Source organism: Leucopleurus acutus (assembly GCF_964270905.1).
Source record: "Leucopleurus acutus genome assembly, chromosome: 19".
NCBI lineage: Eukaryota > Metazoa > Chordata > Mammalia > Artiodactyla > Delphinidae > Leucopleurus > Leucopleurus acutus.
The window spans coordinates 9,723,964-9,745,340 of NC_139161.1; the positions used below are offsets into that span (position 1 = coordinate 9,723,964).

General features: G+C 54.5%; 1 protein-coding gene across 1 annotated transcript; it reads right to left on the reverse strand.

Moving 5' to 3' along the window:
* Nucleotides 1-3,419: 3,419 nt before the first annotated feature.
* LGALS3BP (galectin 3 binding protein) lies at nucleotides 3,420-14,087 on the reverse strand. The gene is made up of 6 exons (XM_082861329.1): nucleotides 13,919-14,087; nucleotides 11,992-12,066; nucleotides 10,729-10,920; nucleotides 10,126-10,257; nucleotides 7,598-7,850; nucleotides 3,420-5,042 (listed from the first exon to the last, which is right to left on the reverse strand). Exons 2-6 carry the CDS (start codon nucleotides 12,041-12,043, stop codon nucleotides 4,010-4,012), a joined length of 1,662 nt encoding a protein of 553 aa, XP_082717455.1. The 5' UTR covers nucleotides 12,044-12,066; nucleotides 13,919-14,087; the 3' UTR covers nucleotides 3,420-4,009.
* Between the last annotated feature and the right edge of the window lie 7,290 nt (nucleotides 14,088-21,377).

Consider the following 21,377-nt stretch of genomic DNA (forward strand, 5'->3'; position numbering starts at 1 on the left):
AATCCCAGCAGCCATTATGGACCGCAAGGTAACCTTGAGGATGGCAGTCACATACTAAGTGGTGTAGAAAGAGGAGGAGCCTACCTCTCTTCCATGTGAGAGAAAAATAGAGTATCCCTTACAAGCCACTATTTTTGATTTTCATTATATGAAGCCAAATCTAAAAATATCAAATACAGGTACATCCATCAGAGACCTAGCGCCCTTGCTAGCTTGAGCAGCTGAGAGTGATGCTAATTATCTCCTCAATTGGTTGACTGAAAACTGGCCTCCCTGGGGGCCCATGAATTCCTCTGGACGATGTAGAGAAAGGAATCCAGGAGCCAGGACCCCTGAAGAGTGTACTGTGTGCAGTCAGTCTCTAGCCCCTGATCTGGAAAAACCCAGACAGCTCTCCTCCCTACAAGACCTGGTGAGATGCACTGGGGAAGGAAGCACCAGCCTCTTAGAAATTGCCCTTGTGGCTTATCTCTGAAGGTCAGAGAGGGCCCCCACCACAGACACTGCCGTTGAGAGGACTTCCCTAATGCAGTGGGAGTGGATGTGGTTAGCTGTCCATGAGCTGCTCAAGACCAAAACAGATAAGCAGCTTGCAAAACTCTTACTTGATCTGTATCATTGAAAAAACAATAATAACAACAAAACCTGAGAAGTGGTAAGCAGAAGTGATTGTGCTATCATGATAGGGGTGTGGTCCCCTCCCAATTCCTGGGTGCCCAGAGTCCCCTCAGAGGCAAGCGGTCAAACGTCTTAGGGCCTGAACTTAAACAGTCCGTGTGGTACTGACAACCTTCCTCCTGGCCATTAACCAGGTGACCGAGAGCTCCCGGGAAAGGCTTCACGGGCTCTCGTGAACACTTGGTTAGTAGATTATCCTGAACTAGACCAGGTGAAGATCCCAATAGGCCCTTCTGTTCCAGACACGGCCTGATCGGAGCAAAGTGTTATAGCCCAGCAAGTGGAATGCAGCCGTTGTTGGGAGCAATTCTCTCTCTCTCTCATGTACGGGCACACACACACACACGCACACACGCATGCACACGCGCACACACACACGCACACACACACACACGTACGACCTGCCTCGGGACCACGTCAGCTCTCTGATTCTGGGCCCGCCTCCTGCCATCTCACCATGCCACAGCCATCGCCCTGGGCCGAATTGAAGACAGGTGGCCCTGGCCACTTAGAAAAGGGTACCACCTCTGGACATTTGAGGTGACACGTGACCCAAAAAGACTGGAGTCAGAGCACGAGGCAGCTTGCCCCGAGGTATCAACGCCATCCATCCAAGGAATCAATGTTGAACTCATTTGGACTGGTCCTCCCCACCCATCGGTCTGCCTTAGTGCTACCAACCCTGGACTCACCAAACAGCGTGGTGCCTGGATGGCTGCCCCCAGATCGTGCAGGTGCTGAGGCCCAGGGACTCACTGTCATATGAGTAGCCCACGACATGGAATTGGTTTGTGAATTCTTCCGTGCCAAAAGATGGAAGAACCTGGGTGTGAGGACAGGTCAACAGCCCATTAGCCAATCCTGGAATCAACCTACTTCCAGATTCCTTAATAAATTCTTTTATCATTTACTGCCAACAAAACAAAACAAAACAAAACAACCCCAAACAAAAACCCAACCCTGTCCTCCAGTCTGTGGCACACACTGGGCTCACGGCCAGTGTGTGGTTCTCCCTGACCTGGAACCCCAGTATGGGAGCCAGTGGTGGCCGAGCAGGACAGCAAGTGCCCCAGGGGCAGATGTTTTGCTTCTGGTCCCCCTAACTCTGGGCTCTGCTGGTTTAGAGGTTTTATACCTATGAGAGGAATGTTTCCACCAAGAGACACCTCCACGCTGCATTGACCAGAAGCTGAGAGCAGCATCTGGCCTGTGGGGCCACTCATGTGCTCGGGCAAATGCATGCAGAGAGAAAGCAGGAGGCCTGCCCGGGGCTGGCGGGCCCCGCTCGTCAGGGGGACAGGTCCGCCACTCAAAAGCCCACAAGGAGGATGGAAGGAACCCGGTGATTTCTCGGGTGTCTCCTCAAACTGCTGGATCCAATGGCTCAATGTGGGGCTGTAGATTTCCTTACAGCCAGGATCCACCAGGGCCTTGAGCTCTCTGGAAGGTTCTGGTTATCTGACCAGGCCTGTACCTTCACTGCCGAGGTGCTGTCTGTGGGCAGAGGTCCACGGAGTGGGTAGGAGAGGGGAGATGCTCTGGTCTCTTGACTCGTTGCTACAGCGAGGACAGCGTTCCCCTGTGTGTGTCTGGTGCACATTGATAATGAACATTTCCTTTCTGTCTTCCTTTACGTGCTGATGGGGCCGAGAGTGGTGATGGCAATGGTCAACAGTGTGATTTAAAGTCGTAGATTTTTAAAATGTCAAAGGACCGCTACGGAGGTGGCCAAGATGGTGGGCCTGGGGCCTGAGGGGCCTGGGGGCACCCTTTGGGAAAGGGTGAGGCTGTGTGGGGCCAGGTGGAGGCTTTGTGTCCCTGGCTTTGTTTTCGCAGGGCCGCTGGGGAGGAGGCGTGTGCGGTGGGGCGGCTGTGCCTTGGCTGCCCAGCCTGTGAGCCTCCCTCCCATTGGGCGAGCCTTGTGCCGCCCCCCTTCTCGAGGCCAAAACAGTCCAGATACTTGTTCTCTCAGACCCTGGCCGAGAGTGGAGGGCACATGGCCTGAGCCTGGCCAGCCAGATGCTTCCACTGGGGCCAGGTGCCTGGAGTGTGCATCACAAAGAAGCGGGGAGAGGTTAGAATTCCTGCCCTGCTCCGGTAGGGGCAGCCTCCAGCGCCCAGAACCCACGGAACCCCAGGCCCGGTCCCCCCGCCTTGGCCTGGATTCTGTGGGTCTTCCAGTATCCTTCTAGTATATCCTTCTTCTGCCTGACTACCCCATGGTGGGTGTCTTTTATTTGTGGTCAAGCACTCTGTTGGTGGCCTTTTAAGGTTCTTTGCAAATTCCCATTTTACAAACAATGCTGAGATGAGAATCTCTGCCCCCATCCCTGTGCACATGTGCAAGGATTGATGGAGAAAAGATTCCAAGCACGTGCTGTTCCTTCTACCTGGAACACACCCTCCTCCCATTTCCCCCACATCTGCTGGCCCGCACTCTTCATTTCTCCACTGAGATCCACTAAGGTAGCTCCAGCCCCTGCCTCCCCCTGCCACCCTCTGGTTTCCATCACCTGTTATTCCAGCTTGTATTTACCCCAAGTGTTTTACTTGTGATCGCCTGTCTCACCCACAAGACTGCAGCTTCACACGGAAAGGACTGGGTCTGCTCATTCACTGGACCCCAGGGCCCAGCACACCCAATGTCCGAACACCCAGTGGACTCAACAACTCTTTCTGCATGAACAAGAGAACTTGGGAACCACAGTGCATTTTTTTTTAAAATAAATTTATTTATTTATTTTTGGCTGCGTTGGGTCTTCGTTGCTGTGCACAGGCTTTCTCCAGTTGCGGCAAGCGGGGGCTACTCTTTGTTGCGGTGCCTGGGCTTCTCATTGCTGTGGCTTCTCTTGTTGCGGAGCACAGGCTCTAGGCGTGCAGGCTCAGTAGCTGTGGCTCACAGGCTTAGTTGCTCTGCGGCATGTGGGATCCTCCCGGACCAGGGCTCGAACACGTGTGCCCTGAATTAGCAGGCAGATTCTCAACCACTGCGCCACCAGGGAAGCCCCCACAGTGCAATTTTAATGATCTCAGATAAGGGACAGCAGAGGGCACAGTGATAGGCAGGGGAGGAGACCCGACAGCTCCTTGTTCATATCTTGTTGCTTCCCGACAAACCAGCTGGGCGGGCAGTGGGAAGTGGGAGCTCTCGGTTTGTGGACTGCAGTAGTTGAAACCTTCCAGTAATTTCTTTAAGCTCAGAGAGATCAACGGAAGCGGGGGGGGGCCATCTGGTGGCTGGTGGTTGGAGATGGTTGCAGAGAGGAGGTGAAGGATGGGAGGTGCCCCGCCTCCGGGTGCTCCTGCCACCCTGGCTCCCCCAGCCTCGGGTCTAGTCCACACCCGTGGAGTTGGTCAGGTAGAAGGGACGGATGACGACTTGGAAGCTGCTGAAGGACCCTGCCGGGCAGGGGAAGAAGGAAGCACTCCTGGAGCTGTTGGTGCCCAGGGCGCTGGGGATCAGGGCCTTCCAGCCCTCGAAGTTGGTGACATCCGCCACGAAGTTTCTCCCACAGAGCATCAGGGCCTTGTTTTCATAACCGATGGTGGGATTGGAGTAGCTAGACTTGGAGAGGGCCAGGAGGGGGGGGTCGTCAGAGGAGCACGAGAACCCGTAGTTCCAGCAGCTCTGGACGGTGGGGAGGTAGACTAAAGACCAGGAGACTGAGCTGGCCTGGAAGAGGAAGCTGGGGTGCTGGGGCGTCTGGAAGGACCGGTAGGGGTTGTAACTGGAACCCGTCACGGAGGTGCTCCAGGTGGGCGAGGTGTAAAGCCGGGGCTGGTAGGTGTCCTCGGTGAGGTTCAGGCCCCTGTACTGAGCCAGCAGCTCGAAGGGCACGGTGTGGAACTCCAGGGCCTGCAGCATCTTCTTCTGGAACAGCGCCTCGTGACTCCAGTACAGGGACAGGTTAAACTGCAGGGTGAAGAGGTCGCTGGGCGGTATCATGGGGAACCGCACCCTCTCCACCAAGCCCTCCACCTCCCTGCGGGAGATGCGCCTCTCCTGGCTCCATTCATCCAAGGCCAGCAGCACGGCCAGCTCGCTGGGAGTGACCAGCTCATTCCTGGAGAGCAGGTCTCGGAGCACGGCCGTGGGGACGCTCGGCCAGGCCTCGGCCTGCGTCAGGGCCCCGAAGTTCCAGGCCAGGAACTGCACGCAGATCTCCTCCAGCACGGGGTCCCGGGTGGCCAGGGCATAGGCATAGAGGTCCAGGGCCGTCCGGAAAGAGGGGTCCTGGGGGAGGAGGATGGCAAAGAGGTGTCCGCAGTAGCTCTGCAGCTGCTTGGCCCCGGAGGCAGAGGCGAGCTTATGCAAGCACTTCACCGACGACAGAGAGACGTCGATCCTCCGGGAGTAGAGGTACCTGCGGGGAGACAAGGGCTGATGCCTGGTGATACTCCTTCCCCGCAGGACAGCAGGTGTGCCCTGGTGCACGTGAGCTATTGACCGCTGACACCGCGGTGCTAGCTATTTCAAGGGGCATTCAGAACCCCCTGATTTATCTCCTGGGTCAACGCACATTCCAAGCTCCCGTTTGCTTAGAGCCAGGTGTGGGCGGATCCCAGGCTCTTTGAGGATGTTGCTTCATCCTCATCCGTGAGGGAGGTGGTCCCACCACCTCCTCCACCATCACCATCGTCCTCACGGGCCGGACCATGGGCGCCAGGGCCTGCCGGCCATCCCGGGCATCAGCGTTGCCCTGCCCTTCCCTTCCCACCGTCACGCACCTGGCCAGACCCCTTCGGGGCCCCACTGGATGCCCGTAGGCGCCCCTCTGACCCCAGCACCTGTCAGGTGTTCCCGTGACATAGGCATCGCCGCTGGCCACTTCCTATCTTCCTTCCCCACCAGCCGTGAGCCCCGCGGGCGGCACCCAGTCTGTGCCATCTGCCATGTAACTCAGTGAGCCACCAGGAAGCCCTTTGCTGCGTGAAGATGTGTGCGGAGGGAGCCTGCTGGGAGGGGAAACGATAGGCTGTGGCTGCTGTCTCCTGGGACATGGTGAGTGGGGTCCTGCTTTGGGAAGAGCCAAACTCTCCCCATGGCTTCTCTCGAACGCTGAGCCTTCCAGGGAGCAGCGGACCTGGTGGCCACCCTGTCACCTGAACATTGAGCTGGGGGCGCCCAGAGCAGAGCTGGGGCGCCACAGTGTCCAGTGCCGGTGGCAGAGGTGGGCCCGCCCTCCTCCCACCCTCTCTGCCCTCATGCGCTCAACACATCACGTGATCCTGCTGATGACCGTGAACTCTGGGGCAAAAAAGGGCATCTGCACCCTCTGGCCCGTCGCCCATAGCTGTGTATCCGCCTGGTGGTGGCCTGAGCCCAGGAACCTCCGCCCTGGGCAGCACCCGGACAGCGGACGAGGCACTGCCTCTCTCATAGGCAAGGAGTGCCACCAAGGGCCCCGCAGATGGCCATTGACAAAGGGAGCAAGGAAACCACAGAGTGTCTCCGTCACCACCTCTTAATCCCGCTTTGGGGCCAGAGAGGGATGGTTCCCAGCCGCTGGGAGCTGTGCAGCTCCCACCCGGTGACGCCCCAGCCTGGCTGGCTCTCCCCGGTCTGGGCACACTGGCCACCCTCAGCTTCAGGCGGGCACCCGAGTGGCTGGGGACAGGGGGTCGCAATCAGCCCTTCGGCCCTGCGCCACCATCAGGGAAGAAAACATCCTGAAAGGTAGAAAAAAGACCAAAGGCCCTGGGATGTTAGTGACCCCCAGAGACCCCAGAAACTGGTGAGAAGCCGGATTACTGACAGAAGGCTCTGAACAGCAGTTGCCGCGTGGGGAACACTGGGAAGAGGGAAGGGGAGCGTGCGGGGCAGCCGCAGTGAGCAGGGGTCCTCTGAGGCCTTCTGGGGCCTGGACGGGGCTCACTGCAGCCTCTCTGCCTCAGGGGAGGGAGAGAGACAGGGGCAGAGAGAAAGGAAGAGAGAGAGAGGGAGGGAGAGACAGAGACAGAGAGAGACACAGGGAGACAGAAAGGGACAGGGAGAGACAGGGAGAGAGAGCCGGAGCACATGGCCAGACAGTCCAGAAAATCACACTCTGACCGAGGGCGGTGACTCCAGCTGGGGCCGGGAAGCTGGGGACAGGCGCAAACGCATTACAGATACCAGTCCCGCTAGGAGGGGCACAGGATGGCTGCCAGGTTCTTATATTGTCCTTGGCTGATAAGAAGCCACTTTAATCTGTTTTCACTGCCATTTGTTGTTTTCTCTTAAATGTCACTTTCAGCTACCTACAGCTTTGGGTCACGAGAGAGAACAGCTTTCATAGACGTGGTTCTTTTTTCAAGTCGATGCTCACAGAACACCAGCCCCCCGGGAGGCCCCTCGGGTGGGGACAGAGTGGCCCCCAGCAGGGCGGTCTGGGGGAAGGGGCCGCCCCTCGGGGCCCACTCTCAGCTGGGAGACGGGCTCCTGAGCATGGCCGGCCCACTGGTTAGACCCGAGGCCTGGGCGGCCTCGCCTGAGGGCTTCCCCCCACTTTTCTCCAGCAACAGATTTGGATTCGGTTTTTAAAAAAATTTTTTGAGTGAGCAGATCAGTCAGGTGAGAAGAGGGAGAATCCTTTGATGGTTGTTTTTTGGATGCTTTTACGACACCTGAGAGACAGGGGTGCGTGTGTGTGTCTGCGTGTGTGTGTGTGTGTGTGTGTGGGTGTGCGTGTGCGTGTGTGTGTGTGCTGCCCCATCTCTCACAGCCCCTGCAGAAAGAATGCATAAGAATGTGCGTGTGAACGTGAGGGTGCATGGCTGTGAAGGCAAATGTGTGAATGTGTGAGTGTGTGTGCACACAAGTGTGAACAAGTGTGTTCACCCAAGCATGGCTGCCGTCGGTGCCGCATCCCTCGTCCCTGCGGTTTGCCTTGGAGGGGATGCTGCCCAGTCCCCAGCCCCTGGCCCCAAGGACACTCACTTGATAAAGTCTCTGACGACAGGCACACACTCGGTATCCACCTCCATGGTGACCCTGCTGCTCGGCTCCTTCCACAGGCCGTGTGCCTCGGGGTTGGTGGACAGGATCAGCTTGTGGGCACAGATGCCCAGCTCGCCCTCCTCCTTCGTCTTCACCCTGATGAACAGGTCACAGCCCTTTTGGCTCTCAAAGATCTGCTCTAGAGCTGCGGGGAGCTCGCTGGACAGGTCGAAGGTGTAGATGCCTCTGGTTTCTAAGAGGTAGAAGGGAACGTGCCGTGTTAGGAGGGGCCCTGGCACTCACTTCCTTTGTGACCTGAAAACACTTTTGCTCCCTGGAGTCAGTTTCTTCCCTTAAATCGTGGCCCCGCTCCTGCCTTATCTACTCAGAAAGGCTCCTGGGGAGGCAAGGAAAGAACAGCCCTGGAAGACAGGATGCTGTTGCCCTCCGTGGCCCAGAGCCCCCGCTCCGTCAAACACCCCTACTTAGCTCATCTGCCTCCTCCAAATTCTGACAGCACATCCAGGTGGGTGTTTCGGAGGCGCTGACTCCCAGAGCCTGGGGCCCCATCCCAATCAATCACTCACCCAGATATGACCTTCTAAAACCCAAACCTCCTGCCTGGTTTGGTCTGAAGAGGGAGGGTTTAATGGCAACACTATTTAGAGTTTTGAGGTTCTTAGCAGCCTCCTTCAGGGGACCGAAGCCTAGAGAAGCTACTTGAAGCCCCCAGGGTGGTTTGGGGGTGATGCACCGCCTCTCCTGGCCCCTCCCAAAGCTTAGCAGGGAACTAAATTCCATCTGTTTTTTCTTTGCCACAAACAGGTTTGAATCAATTCTGACAATTAAACCAGGTAGGTTCAGCCCCCCCATTCCTCCCTGCACCCCAGACTCTCCTTTACTCTCACCCCGGGGCTCCCCACCAGGTCAGGGCTGCTTCCTGCTTTGCACCCCGGCCCCACAGCCCAGGTGTCTCCTGCACGTGCTCCCGCGCTCCCTGTGCGAGCCCAGGGAGAAGGACAAGTGGTCATGAGAGACGAGATAAAACTGGGACCCGAGGACTCAAAACTGCGGGGCAGCCTCGGTCCATTTAGAATGTCTGATGGCGTTGGGGAGAGGGCAGGGCTGGGGCTGTTTGCAATCAGGCCTTTCTGCCCCCAAGAAATGTCTAAAGCACGTTCAGCACGCTGTCTAAGCCCGGGTTCGGGGGGTGTGCTATAATATGTTTTGGAATGCGAACCAGCAGAAACAAAAGGCTGGCGTTTCGAGAGATAAGCCTGCAGCGTGTAGACACAGGGTGCAGAGGCACCTCGTTTTAATGGGCTTCACAGATGCCGCGTTTCTCTGAAACTGAAAGTTGTCGCAACTGTGCCTTGAGCTACACCATTTTTTTTTTCCCCCAACGGCATTTGCTCACTTTGCGTCTCTGTGTCACATTTTGGTAATTCTCAGTCACCTTTGATGTTACTATTGGAAAAAGATTATGACTTGCTGAAGGCTCAGATGGTGGTTAGCATTTTTTAGCAATAAAGTATTGTTTAATTAAGGTATGTACATTATTCTTTTAAAAATTAAGGTGTGTAGAGTGTTTTTTCATCGATAGCTTTTCTGGTTCACTGATTTTATGCCATCGATCTATTATATTTAGAACTGGCTAGTCTTTAAATTTGTTCTCTACAAAAAAAGAGAGAAAATATGCGTATTTATTTTATCTGAAACTCTTCAGCTTCAATCCTTTCTTAATGCGACAAGGCCTTGCCCGTGTACAGCTGAGCACGGGTGTCAGTCTCCCCGCACCTCCCCCCATCACAGGGAGGGGGCGCTGCTGGGCCAGGAGCCTGCATCCGGTGACAGCTGCTTTCTCTCTTGCAGGAGTGACCTAGGACTCTGGACTAGGGTCAGAAAATCTTTGTTCCAGTTCTAGCTCTGCTTCCAACTAAGTGTGCTTGCTTATTTATTTAATTGAAGTATAGTTGGTTTACAATATATTAATTTCAGGTGTACAACATAGTGATTCAATATTTTAGTATGTACATTGTTTCTTTAGACATAATACTATTGCACACTCAGTAGACTACAGTATAGTGTAAACATAACTTTTACAGGCACTGGGAAACTCAAAAATTCCTGTGACTCGCTTTACCGTGATACTCGCTTTCAGTGGTTTGGAACCGAACCTGAGATATCTCCGAGGTGTGCCTGTATTCGGAATGTGGCTCATTGCCCGAGAATCGGGTTAAATGGAGCATTTCTGAGTGGCTCCGGTCGGGGGGGGGGGGGGCGGTAAGGAAGTGGAGATCTGTTGCTGTGAGGTGGTGGGAACTGGGCCTTTCCTGCCCCTCCTGGAAAGTAGGCACCACCTGCGAACCTTTGCACGGGGAGGTGTGTGATCCGCGTGGAGGGGTGGGGAGCCGACGTGACCACCGTCCCTTGGATGCCCGGCTTGGGTCTCCGTGGCAGCTCTTGGGCGGGGGTACAGGGAGGGCCCTGGGGCTCAGGATGGGGCACACCCCCCCGCCCCCGCTCACCGTTGGTGCAGATCACGCTGGCGTCCTCGTCATGTCTACAGTTGCTCTTCATCCAGCCCAGGGATGAGCAGTTGGCCAGCGAGGGCTCTGTCCCTGTGCACTGCACCTCGTCCAGCATGATGGGGCCCCTTCCTGGTGGCACAGCAAGGATGACAGAGCCTGGAGGGGGAGCTGGGGCTCTCGGGGCTCTTGTAACGTCATACCATGAACTAGCCTTGTTCTCACAAGGTCTGTCTGCCTCGTAGATATCAAATTATTATACTGCAATTTAGGCGTCTACCCCTGTCTCTGAATATTTGGATGATTTCCCTTTTTTTGAATCACAGGCACTGCACACAGACTTTTCTTTTGGGGGGAAACTGTTTCAAGAAGGTAAATTGCCCGGAGTGGAGCCACTTTGCTGGAGGACACGGCCGCCGGCCAAGCCTGCGTGCGCGCCGGGCCGCCAGCGCTCAGCCAGCGCGGGGCTTCGGCCTCTTTGAAACCTCTGCCGGCACCGAGCTGGTGGGAACGCCATTTGCCCACCTTAGGTACGATCCCTTCCTGGGCCTGGTTACTTAGCAGCGCGTCCAGCTTTGGAGGTCCTGGGGACTCGCAGGTTACCTGGCCCGAAGGTGGCTCCGCCCAGAGCCTTGGTGGCATTCTCGAAGCCCAGGGCTCGGCAGACAACGCTGGCATCTGTCAGGTCCCACAGGTTGTCACACACCGTCCCCCACTGGCCGCTGTAGTAGATCTCCACGCGGCCCTCGTTGGCGGTGTCCCCGTCGGCCAGCCGCATGTCACCGTCTTTCACGCCTGCAAGCTCCCGAGGGAGAGCAGAGGTCAGCAAGGATGAAAGCCGCGTGCTGGGCCTCCCTCCCAGGGCAGCAGCATGGCCGCCCCACCCTCCTCGGGGGTCATGTGCTTTCACGGGGGCAGTAAAGTTCTCCCCAGTAGGGGGTGACCCCTGGATCCTTAGCTTTGAAGACTCCATCCATCCTCGAGGGGATCACCCCCCGGGGAGGAGTGGCAAGTACACATAGACCGCCCCCCATACACACAGTGAGGGTAGACTCCACCTTTCTTGTCTCTGAGGTCTGAACCCTTTATTGATAGAGGAGGGGCAGAGGGGTGCCCGATGCCACCTGAGAGTAGGGTGGCAGGACCCCAAGGAAAGAATGGGAGACGGGGCAGAGGCCCACACTGACCCCGCTGAGGGTGTCTGGGGCTTGGGGTGCAGCCCGGGCACCACAGTGAGGACTGCTGGAAGGGGCGTGTGGGAACGTGGGGGGCAAGCAGGCCCAGGGCGCCCCGGAACTCAGGCAGAGTGTGCCAGGCAAGGAGAGGAAGCGGGGTCCCGGCCCTACACCTGTTCTTCTGGGACTCGGCCCGCTGACCTCCCCTGCCCAGCCCCACCTCAGCCCCCGCCGGAGCCGACAGGGTCAGGCAGGAGCTGGGTGCCGTGTCAAAGGGCACTTCTCAGATGGGGGAGCAACAGGCCTCTGTGGGGTCACCAGGATGAGGAAGGGTCTCGAAGTGTGAAGGGTGAGGACAGCCGTCCAGGACTCTGGAATCTGACTGTGTCCAAAGGGCACTGGCCTCGTGTCCCCCAGGGTTGGGCCAATCTGTGGGCCCCTCCTGCCAGGCCCCTCTGGTTCCCACCGGATGAAATGGTGACTCCCTTGGCATCCCCCCACCAAAATATACAAGCCATGACTTGGGACACCCGGGGCTTCAAGCAGGAGAGAAGCCCCGGGCTGACTCCCGTCACCCAGGCACCGGGCAGAACATTGCCCTGATTCTCTGCAAAGAGGGGGCTGACCCCGCAGAGCAAGGGAGCGGCAGCTTCACAGACGCTGCTTTCCAGATCTCCGGGGCCCCGCTCACCGTGAATCCCCGCGACCAGCAGCCACATCCACAGGAGCCGCAGGGGGGCCATGGCCTTGCCTGGGAGCCCCTGTCCTGCAGCGAAAGGAGGCAGCCGAGTGAGACGGCGGAGCTGGACAGCCCGCGGCACCAGGGCCAGCGTGTCCACCCAGCCTTCGGACCCTGCTCACGGAGGGCGGCCGGCGGGTGCAGGGCCTGCACCCTCAGAGCCGGGAGCCTGGGGAGCGCCTGGCGGGGGCCCCTCACCTCATCTGAAGGTGGTCCTCCGAGGACGAGGAAGACCTGCCCAGAGGAAGGGGGGTCTCTGGGCAGCGAGGACAATGGGAACAGGAGCCCATCTCAGAAAGCTAGGCCTGGCGTGGCTGTGGGGGGGATGGGTGGGGAGGGTGGGGAGGGAGAAGGCAGGGTGTGCAGGGCCCATATTGGGAGGGCCTGGGGAGCCCTGCTCAGGATGGGGCTTTGTCTTCAGTCAATGGAGCCCTGAGGGGGTGCCCTGAGGTCTGCAGCAGACGGAGAACATTCTGTGGGTGGGTTCTGGACCAAGTGAGCCCAGGGAGGGAGGGGGCGGCAAGAGCTGGGCAGGGGGACGCAGCAGGAGGAGGCCCCAGAAATCCGGGCAGGAGTGACAGAGGGACAGCCAGCAGTGAGAGAGCTTGGGCTGGGCGCGTCGGGCCGGGGGGACAGGGGTCAGGGCTGAGGCCCAGGCCCCTGACTGTGCAGCCGGGTGTGGGTGGGGAGAGGCTGCGGGGAGGGGCACAGGATGCGAGGACCTCTGAGGTCAGTGTCCCCAAGGAGCAGAGGCTCGAAGAGGCGGGGGACCACCAAGGTCACACAGCCAGCCCTGGGCAGGCAGGCAGGGGGGACCCAGGTCTCCCCACTTTTGCCTGGACTTCTTGGCTCCGTTTAATTGTCACTGCTCACTTTTCCCCTTCACCCCCATCCTGCCCCTCACTTGCCTCCCTCCCCTCCTGTCCACACAAGGGGTGGTCACTGCAACACCAACACTCACCCCCGGGGCCCAGAGAGCAGAGATGTGGCCTCTCTTGTGGCTGCCCCTCAAGTCAGGGCCTGGTGACCTCGGGGCGGCACCCCGGGACTGCGTTAACCAGACCCCCGGGGGCTCCCAGGCACGAAGGCCTGTTAACCGTCATTGAATGGCATCCCTGGGCCAGGACCGCTCACACCACTGGCTCGTGGGATCCTGACCACGAGCCTGAGAAATGCTGTGTTGATCCCACCTTACAAGTGAAGGGGTAGCCGGCTCGGCTCACACAGCTGGGGAGTCGTGGGTGGTGTGTTTGTGTGTGGGGGTGCCCTCTCTTCATTACACTGACCTCAGCAGATGGCCAAGGGGCTAGGATGACCAACCGCCCAGTGCACTGGGACCTGTCCCTGCTTTAGCACGGGAACTCCTGTGTCCTGGGACATGCCCTAGGTCCCAGGCACACGGGGATGGCTGGCCACCCTCTGCACTCCCCAGACAGTGGCAGCCACCAGCTTTGCTCATCCTGAAACAGGAACTCAAGGCCCCAGACAAGTGGCCATTTAAGCGCTTGGCACGTGGTATGCGAATGTCACCCGTTTTTGCCTGACTCATTTGGGAAGTGGGACAGAGTTTATGCAGACTGGAGAAAGGTGCTCTTCCTTTGGGCAGGTTTAGCCTGGGCTGAAAAGCACTGATCAGAGAGAGCACCTTGGCTGAATCCCGAGCCTGCTTGCCCCTTGGGCTGGTGTCCTTGTGTGCCAGTGAACAACCTGCCCAACCGTACACAGAGACCCTTTGGACATGGGAGCTGCAGTGATGGTCCCTGGACTCAGGAGAAGCACCAGATCCCCATCTGGGTACAAGCAGGGAGACTTGGCCCCCATGAGATTACATGGTGTAGAGAGAGGGACACCCACCTGAGAGCAACAGGCACAAGCTTACCTGCCCGAGACAACTACTGATGGCTGTCCTATAGCCTCCCGCCTGCAGGATCCCTCTACAGACCGCTCTTCAACCCAGCAAACCCTTCCAGTACAGAGCGTGGTCGGGCTGGTCTCAGGAAATGCTTCAGAAAGCTCAGTCTAGTTTCGATTTCTAGAAACCACCTGACACTGTTTTCTTCTGGGGTTGGCTGCCGCCAAGGCTTCCTGCACCACCCCAGTCCCCCTCGGTGCTGACTGGGGCGGTGGGGATGGCAGTGGCCCAAGGCGGCAGTCTGGCTGATTCTGTAACCAGAGCAAGGTGGCCGACAGCCACATTTGAATTTCAATACTCTTCCGAGCTGGACCAGTGCCAGGCCCCTGCGCTGGGGGAGGGGAAAGGAGGGGCAGCAGCGGACAGCGGTCAGAAGAGCAGAGGGTGGGCGTGGACAGGCAGGATGTGCATCCGAGGACGGTGGGCTCTTTCACCCACACCCTGAACCATTTCCTGGGTCTCAAGCCTGACCTGAATGTTGCACCCTGCTGGGGCGGGGGCAGAACCTCTGGAGTGGACATAAATTGTTCTGCCCGCCTCACGCCCACTCCCTTGCCTTTCCTCTGACAGGGAGCCAGCACCTCGATTTTCCCCTGGGGAAGCACCCCCGTCTCACCCTCAGGTTGTGTGGCTCCTCTGGGGCTGACCTGAGCCCGGTGGGTGGGAGACAGATGGTGTCAGGGAGGCGCCGTGATCCCAGCCGGCCCAGGGAGTCAGCTTCAGACTCCAGGAACGGGACCCTGCAGGGAGCAGGCGGCCTGGAGATGCTGATGTCTGTGGTGCCCCAGACTGTGCCTTGAGGAAAGCCCAGCTGAGGATGCAGGTGAGGGAAGAGCTGAGAGACGGAGGAACCTCGGTCCTGATGCTATGGCTTGAGCACCTGCATCCAGCTGGCCTGACGTCAAGGCCAAGCCCTGGCTTCAAGGTTAAATGAGGCAATCGATCTCTTCTATTTCTGTCACTTGCATTCCAGGTTCTGGACAAGAGCTGTCCCCTTGGAATGTCCCCAGGTCTCTCTAATCCAGTGGCTGTCAACCTGGTCGGCACATGAGAATCACCCAGGAGTTTCACAAACGCCCAAGGCCCAGACCCATTAAATCACAATCTCTGGGGTGGGGACAGGCATTGGCATTAAAGCCTTGCAGGTGGTTCCCATGTGCAGCCGGCGTTGAGAACCAGTGGGGGAGACAGAGTTTCCCTGGCAGACCTGCGTCCAAAAGAGTGAGCCCCCAGGTCAACCATTCAATGACTATTTGCCCAAGATGTGAGGTCTGAGGGGGCTACCGGCTCATCTAATCCCCTCCAAAGGAACCATAAAGATCAGTGGGGAGAGCAGCAGAAACAAAAGTGGCAGAAGAGACAGGGGAGTTTTAACACGCCATCCAGCTGAAGGAGCCTCAGTGCTGGCTGACACAGAAACCCCAGCACTGTCACTTCTAGCATCCATCGGTACTTGCAGCAATAAGTGGCCAGTCTAGGTCAGGAGTGCATAGGAAGTCCTTTGGGAGGTACTGGTGGCAACGTCGAAAAACCCAAGCTGCCGAATCTTTATTCCCTGAGTCCTTTCCTGCTGGAAAGTCCTTTGTGTGCAGGTGGTAAAATGTCAAACTGAGGCCCAGACATGGAATCAAAGCACGGGTGTCTGTTCCCCTCCGGCTCTCAGGGTCTCTCCAGGAACAGGAGAACGGGAACTGAGAACAGGAACTGAGACCATCTGCTCCAGAGAGGAGTGGCTCAGCTCTGGTAAGCAGACCAACTGAAAGCCCCGACGCTGTGGACAATCGGGCCAGTGGTGACAGTGTAGAGCCCGCTGCTGTAAGCAGGAAGCCACAGACGAGACGTGGTGGCGAGCGTGCTGGGGGCTGTCAGAGACCAGAGCCCTTACGACGCCCGTCGACATTCTTTGTGCCTCCTCTCCCACCCCCCCCACCAAACACGGAACGCTGCCTGTAATACTAACCTCGAGGTAGCTGGCACTGCTGTCAACTTTTGACAGGACCCATTCAATACTCCCAACCTCTACAGGAAGTAGCTGCTCTTATTAACTCTTTAATAGATGAGAAAACGGAAGTGCAGAGAGGGGAAACCCAACCAGTTACACAGCTGGGAGCGGGAGAGCTGGGATTCCAACCCACACTTTTCTTTCTTTTTTAAAAAATTGGCTTGAGGGACTTCCCTGTTGGTGCAGTGGTTGGGAGTCCCTCTGCCAACGCAGGCAACACGGGTTCGTTCGGTCCCTGGTCCGGGAGGATCCCCCATGCCGCGGAGCGGCTGGGTCCGTGCGCCACAGCTACTGGGCCTGGACTCTGGAGCCTGTGAGCCACAACTACTGAGACTGCGTGCTGAGGCTGCTGAAGCCCGCGCGCCTGGAGCCTGTGCTCCGCGGCGAGAGGGGCCGCCGCAATGAGAGGCCCGTGCAGCGCAGCGAGGAGTAGCCCCCGCTGGCCGCAACTAGAGAAGCCCGCACACAGCAACGAAGACCCAATGCAGCCAGAAATAAATAAATAAATTTATAGAAAAAAAAAATTGGCTTCAGATCTAATAATTTACACACAATAAAGTGCATCGATTTAATGAGTTTTGCCAAATGTATACAGATGGTAACCATGACAATCATAATATAGAAAACATTCTCATCATCCCCAAATGTTCTCTTATGCCTTTGCTGACAATCCCCTCTGCCAGCCCCCAACCCTGGCAACCGGGGATCTGCTTACTGCCACCGCAGCTCTGCGTGTTCTAGAATTTCATATAAATGGAAATACACAAGATATAACCTTTAACTTAGCACATGCTTTTGAGATGTCACTGAGAATATCAGTAATTGGTTCTTTTCTCGCGAGTAGTAGCCCACTGTGTGGACAGACCTCAATCTGTTTCTGCACTTATGCATTGATGGACATTTGGGTCACTCCCAGTTTTGGACCACACTCACCCGCATCCCCCACCACCCCCTTATCCGAGGCTTTGCTTTCTGCAGTTTCAGTTATCCGTGGTAAACTGCAGTCCAAAAATATTACATGAAAAATTCCAGAAATTAACAATTCGTGAGTTTTAAATTGTGCACTGTTCTGAGTAGCGTGATGAAATATTGCGCCGTCCCACGTGGGACATGCATCATCCCTTCATCCAGCGTATCCCACCTGTTAGTCAGTTAGTAGCCGTTGTTGTTATCAGATCGACCGTCCAGATATCACAGTGCTTGTGTTCAAGCAAATCTTCTTTTACTTAATAATGGTCCCAAAGCACAAGAGTGGTATGCTGGCAGCTCGGCTATTCTCTTACTGTGCCTAAATTATAAATTAAACTTCATCATAGGTAGGTATGTATGGGAAAAGACAGTATATGTGGGGTTTGATACTATCCACAGTTTCAGGCATCCACTAGGGTGCTGGAGAGTATCCCCTGTGGATAAAGGCGGGACTACTGTATTACAAATAAAGCTGTTAGGAACATTTGGAGACAAGTCTTTGTGTGAACATAAGTTTTAATTTCTTTCGTGTAGGGATAAGATTACTGGGTCGTATGGTAGGTGTATGTTTAACTTTTTAAGAAACTGTCCAACTGTTTTCCAAAGTGGCTGAACCATTTTGCAATCCTACTAGCAATTTCTATGATGGTTCCGGTAGCTTTAAATCCTTACCACTACTTGGTATGGCCAGTCTTTCCAGTTTTATCCATTCTGGTGGGTGTGTAGTGGAATCTTACTGTGGCTTTAATGTCTCACGATGTGGAGCATCTTTTCACGTGCTTAGTTGTCATTTATGCCTCCTCTTTGGTGAGGTGAAGTATTTAAATCTTAAACACATTTTAAATTGGGTTGTCTTATCACTGAGTCGTATACGTTCTTTATATATTCTGGCTATGAGTCCTTTAGCGGATACACGACTTGCAAATTGTTTGGATGAAAAACTTGCCTTTTCATTTCCTTAAGAGTGTCTTCTGAAAAGCAAAGATTTTGAGCTTGGAAAAAGCACAATTTTCCATACTTTTGGTGTCACATCTAAGAAATCTTTGCTTAACCTAAACTCACAAAGATTTTCTACTGCATAGAAATTTATAGAATTTTGTAGTTTTAGCTCTTATATTTAGGTCTATTATCTAACATGAGTTAATTTTGTGTATGGCGGGAGATGAGGGTTTCAGTCATTTATTTCCATATCGAATAGAGTTGTCCCACCACTACTTATGGAAAGACAATCTTTTTCCCACTGAATTACCCTGGCACCTTTGTCAAAAATCAATTGACCACACACATATGGGTTTATTTCTGGACTCTCTTCTGTTCTCCTGACTTTATATACCTATTCTTCTTATGGCACTAATACATTTTGATGACTTACAGCCTTACATTAAGGCTCGAAGTCAGATAGTATCAGTCCTTCAACTTTGTTTCCCTTCCTCAAAATTTGAGTCTTTCCACCCATGAAGACAGCATATTCTTTGATTTATTTGGGTCTTCTTTGATATCTTTCATCAGTGTTTTATAGTTTCAGCATATAGATCTTGTACATATTTTGTTAGATTTATATCTAACTATTTCATGTTTTCCGGTGCTATTATAAATGACGCTGTTTAAAAAATTTTCCATTTCCAACTGTTCACTGCAGCTGCACAGAAACAAAATTAATTTCTGTATTTGAACTGTGTATCCTTCAGCTCTGCTATACTCAGCTGTTAGTTGTTTTTTGAAGAGTCCTTAGGGTTTTCCTATCTAGTTGATCTTGTCCTTGGTGAATAAAGACGGTTTTACTCTTTCTTTTCCAATCTAAAGACTTTTCTTTTTCTTGCCTAATTGCACTGTCTGGGACCTCGCATAGGACAGCAGGTGAATGAAAGTAATGAGCACAATGGCGGTTCCCTGGTTTGATCACTGAGCTGTGGTTACGTGAGAGGCTGTCACTGGACAAAATTACAGCAACACTGTACACAACAGTGTACTGTACACTGTTGCTGTGAAGGGAACACAGCAACACTATTCTAGTTTGGCAACTTCTTTGTGGTTTAAAATGACTTTAAAATAAAAAGTGGTGGGGGAAAAAGTGGTGAAAGCTGACTTTCTTGCCTTGTTCCCAGCCTTCGAAGGAAAGTCTCTCACCATGAAGTATGATGTTAGCTGCAGGTTTTTCACAGATGACATTTACCAGCTTAAAGAAGTTCCTTTTATTTCTAGTTTGCTAAGGGTTTCTTTGCTTATTTGTTTTGTTTTTGTTTTTGTTGTTCTTGCGGTACACGGGCTTCTCACTGCTGTGGCCTCTCCCGTTGCGGAGCACAGGCTCCGGACACACAGGCTCAGCGGCCATGGCTCACGGGCCCAGCCGCTCCGCGGCATGTGGGATCCTCCCGGACCGGGGCACGAACCCGTGTCCCCTGCATCGGCAGGCGGACTCTCAACCACTGAGCCGCCAGGGAAGCCCCGCTTATTTGTTTTAAAATCGTGAACGGGAACCGGATTTTGTCAAATGTTTTTTCTGTATCTTTTGAGATTATCACACGTTTTTTCCTTTTTCGTCTGTTAATATGGTGAATTATGTGCATTTTAGAATATTAAACCAACCTTGCCTTCCGGGAATCAATCGCACTTTGTCATGATGTATTTTCATTTTTATATTCAACTGGCTAAATTTTTGCCCAGGATGTTTGGCTCTATGTTCATGAGCGACACTGGTCTGTATTTTTCTTTTCTCATATTTGTCTTGTTTTGGTATCAGGGTAATGGTGCCCTCACAGAATGAGTTGGGAAGTGTTCCCAGTTCCCAAAATCATGGAAGATTTTGTGTTGGCTTGTTATGATTTCTTCCTTAAATGTTTGGCGCAATTTACCAGTAAAGCCAGTTGCCCTTGGAATTTTCTTTGTGTGAAGGTATTTTATTTCCACTTTACCCACATCTTTTAACAGTTTATTAAGGTATAATTTACCTGGAAATTTACCAGTTTAAAGTGCACAAGAAGACAGGGTTAACATTTGTAAAGAAACTAAGCTCATTTTCTTTCACCCAGTTCTGAGACGACTTTGGGAAATATTTTTTTGCTAGTGACACTCAGGTGTGAGTGGCCGGCAGGCACGAGTCACTGCGAGTCCAGGGTACAGCGGTTACTTAAGGACACAGTCAAGAGCCGATTTTCCATGCCTTCCTCATCCGTGTGCAGCTCTCCATCCTGTTCCCGCTCAGTCCCATGCACTCTGGCTCCCCCCACGACCCCCCGGAACTGTTCTCACAAGGTTCGCCAAGAACACCACGTCTTCCTTGTTGCTTGGCCCGTGGACACGCTCAACCTTCTTACTTGACCTCCTGCGGAGTCTGAGAGAAGGGACGAAGCAGGATGGGCACGCTGCCACTTGACCCCATGCTCCCCTGGTGTCCTGTACCAGTGCAGGCCTCCCTTCCTCACCAGTCCCTTCCTTCCGTGCGCCTGAGGCTTCTTCTTAGGACTTCTTAGGGCCCCGCGTGTCCTGCAGAACGATCTCATTCTTTCCTGCAGACTCATCAGACTCCCTAGTGACACCTGGACCAGTCTAGACCTCTCGCAGGGGCCCACCTCACTACCAGTCTTCCAGCACCTCCAACAAAATGGGTGAGCAGCTGCTAACGAAGAATCAGGTGATTTTCTACTCCCCTCTGTGAATGGATTCACTTACTGTTCACGACAGCTCTGTGAAGTAGCCCCATTATCATCGTCCTTTCACAGTGGAGGAAGTCAAAGGACAGAGAGGTTAGATGATCTACCCACAGTCATACCGCTGGGAAGTGTCAGAGCCAGGACTGGAACCCGGGAGTGACTCAGAGCCTATATATTGTTTCTTTAGGTAAGAAGTGGATTTATTCAGAGAGAAACACACTCCACAGACAGAGTGTGGGCCATTTCAGAGGGCGAGAGTAGGCTCAGAGCCTGTATTCTTTTTTTTTTTTTAGTATTTATTTATTCATTTCTTTGGCTGTGCCGGGTCTTAGTTGCGGCACGAGGCATCTTTGTTGCTGCGCGCAGGATCTAGTTGCGTTATGTGGGATCTAGTTCCCTGACCAGGGATCAAACCTGGGCCCCCTGCATTGGGAGCATAAATTCTTAAGCACTGGACCACCGGGGAAGTCCCAGAGCCTATATTCTTAACCACTCTGACCAAAAGAGCATCTTCAGACTTGGGGAAAAGTTGGACTGGATGATTCAGTTTCCAAAAAGTCTCCTCGACTGCAAAGGTCCATGGGTCCCTATCCTGTGAACTCCCACAGCACATCAGCCATCCTGTGTCAAGAAGGCTTCTGGCTTGTTCCTTGCCAGGACCCCCTCTTCACCCCCACAGGGAGCGCACCCTTCACTGAGCCCCTGTGTGAATCAGCTCTCATATCCGCTGGGGCAGCGCCAAAAGACAACACAGACCAGGAGACAAAGAGAATACACTTTATTGTTTCCAAAACAATGGCTCCAG

Excerpts from the sequence above, each read along its gene's own strand:
- LGALS3BP (XM_082861329.1), bottom strand. The coding sequence starts at position 12,043 with ATGGCCCCCCTGCGGCTCCTGTGGATGTGGCTGCTGGTCGCGGGGATT. Across the intron at positions 10,921-11,991 it reads GCTGGTCGCGGGGATTCACG|GCGTGAAAGACGGTGACATG; the intron begins GTGAGCGGGGCC and ends GGGAGCTTGCAG. Across the intron at positions 5,043-7,597 it reads GTCGTCAGAGACTTTATCAA|GTACCTCTACTCCCGGAGGA; the intron begins GTGAGTGTCCTT and ends GTCTCCCCGCAG.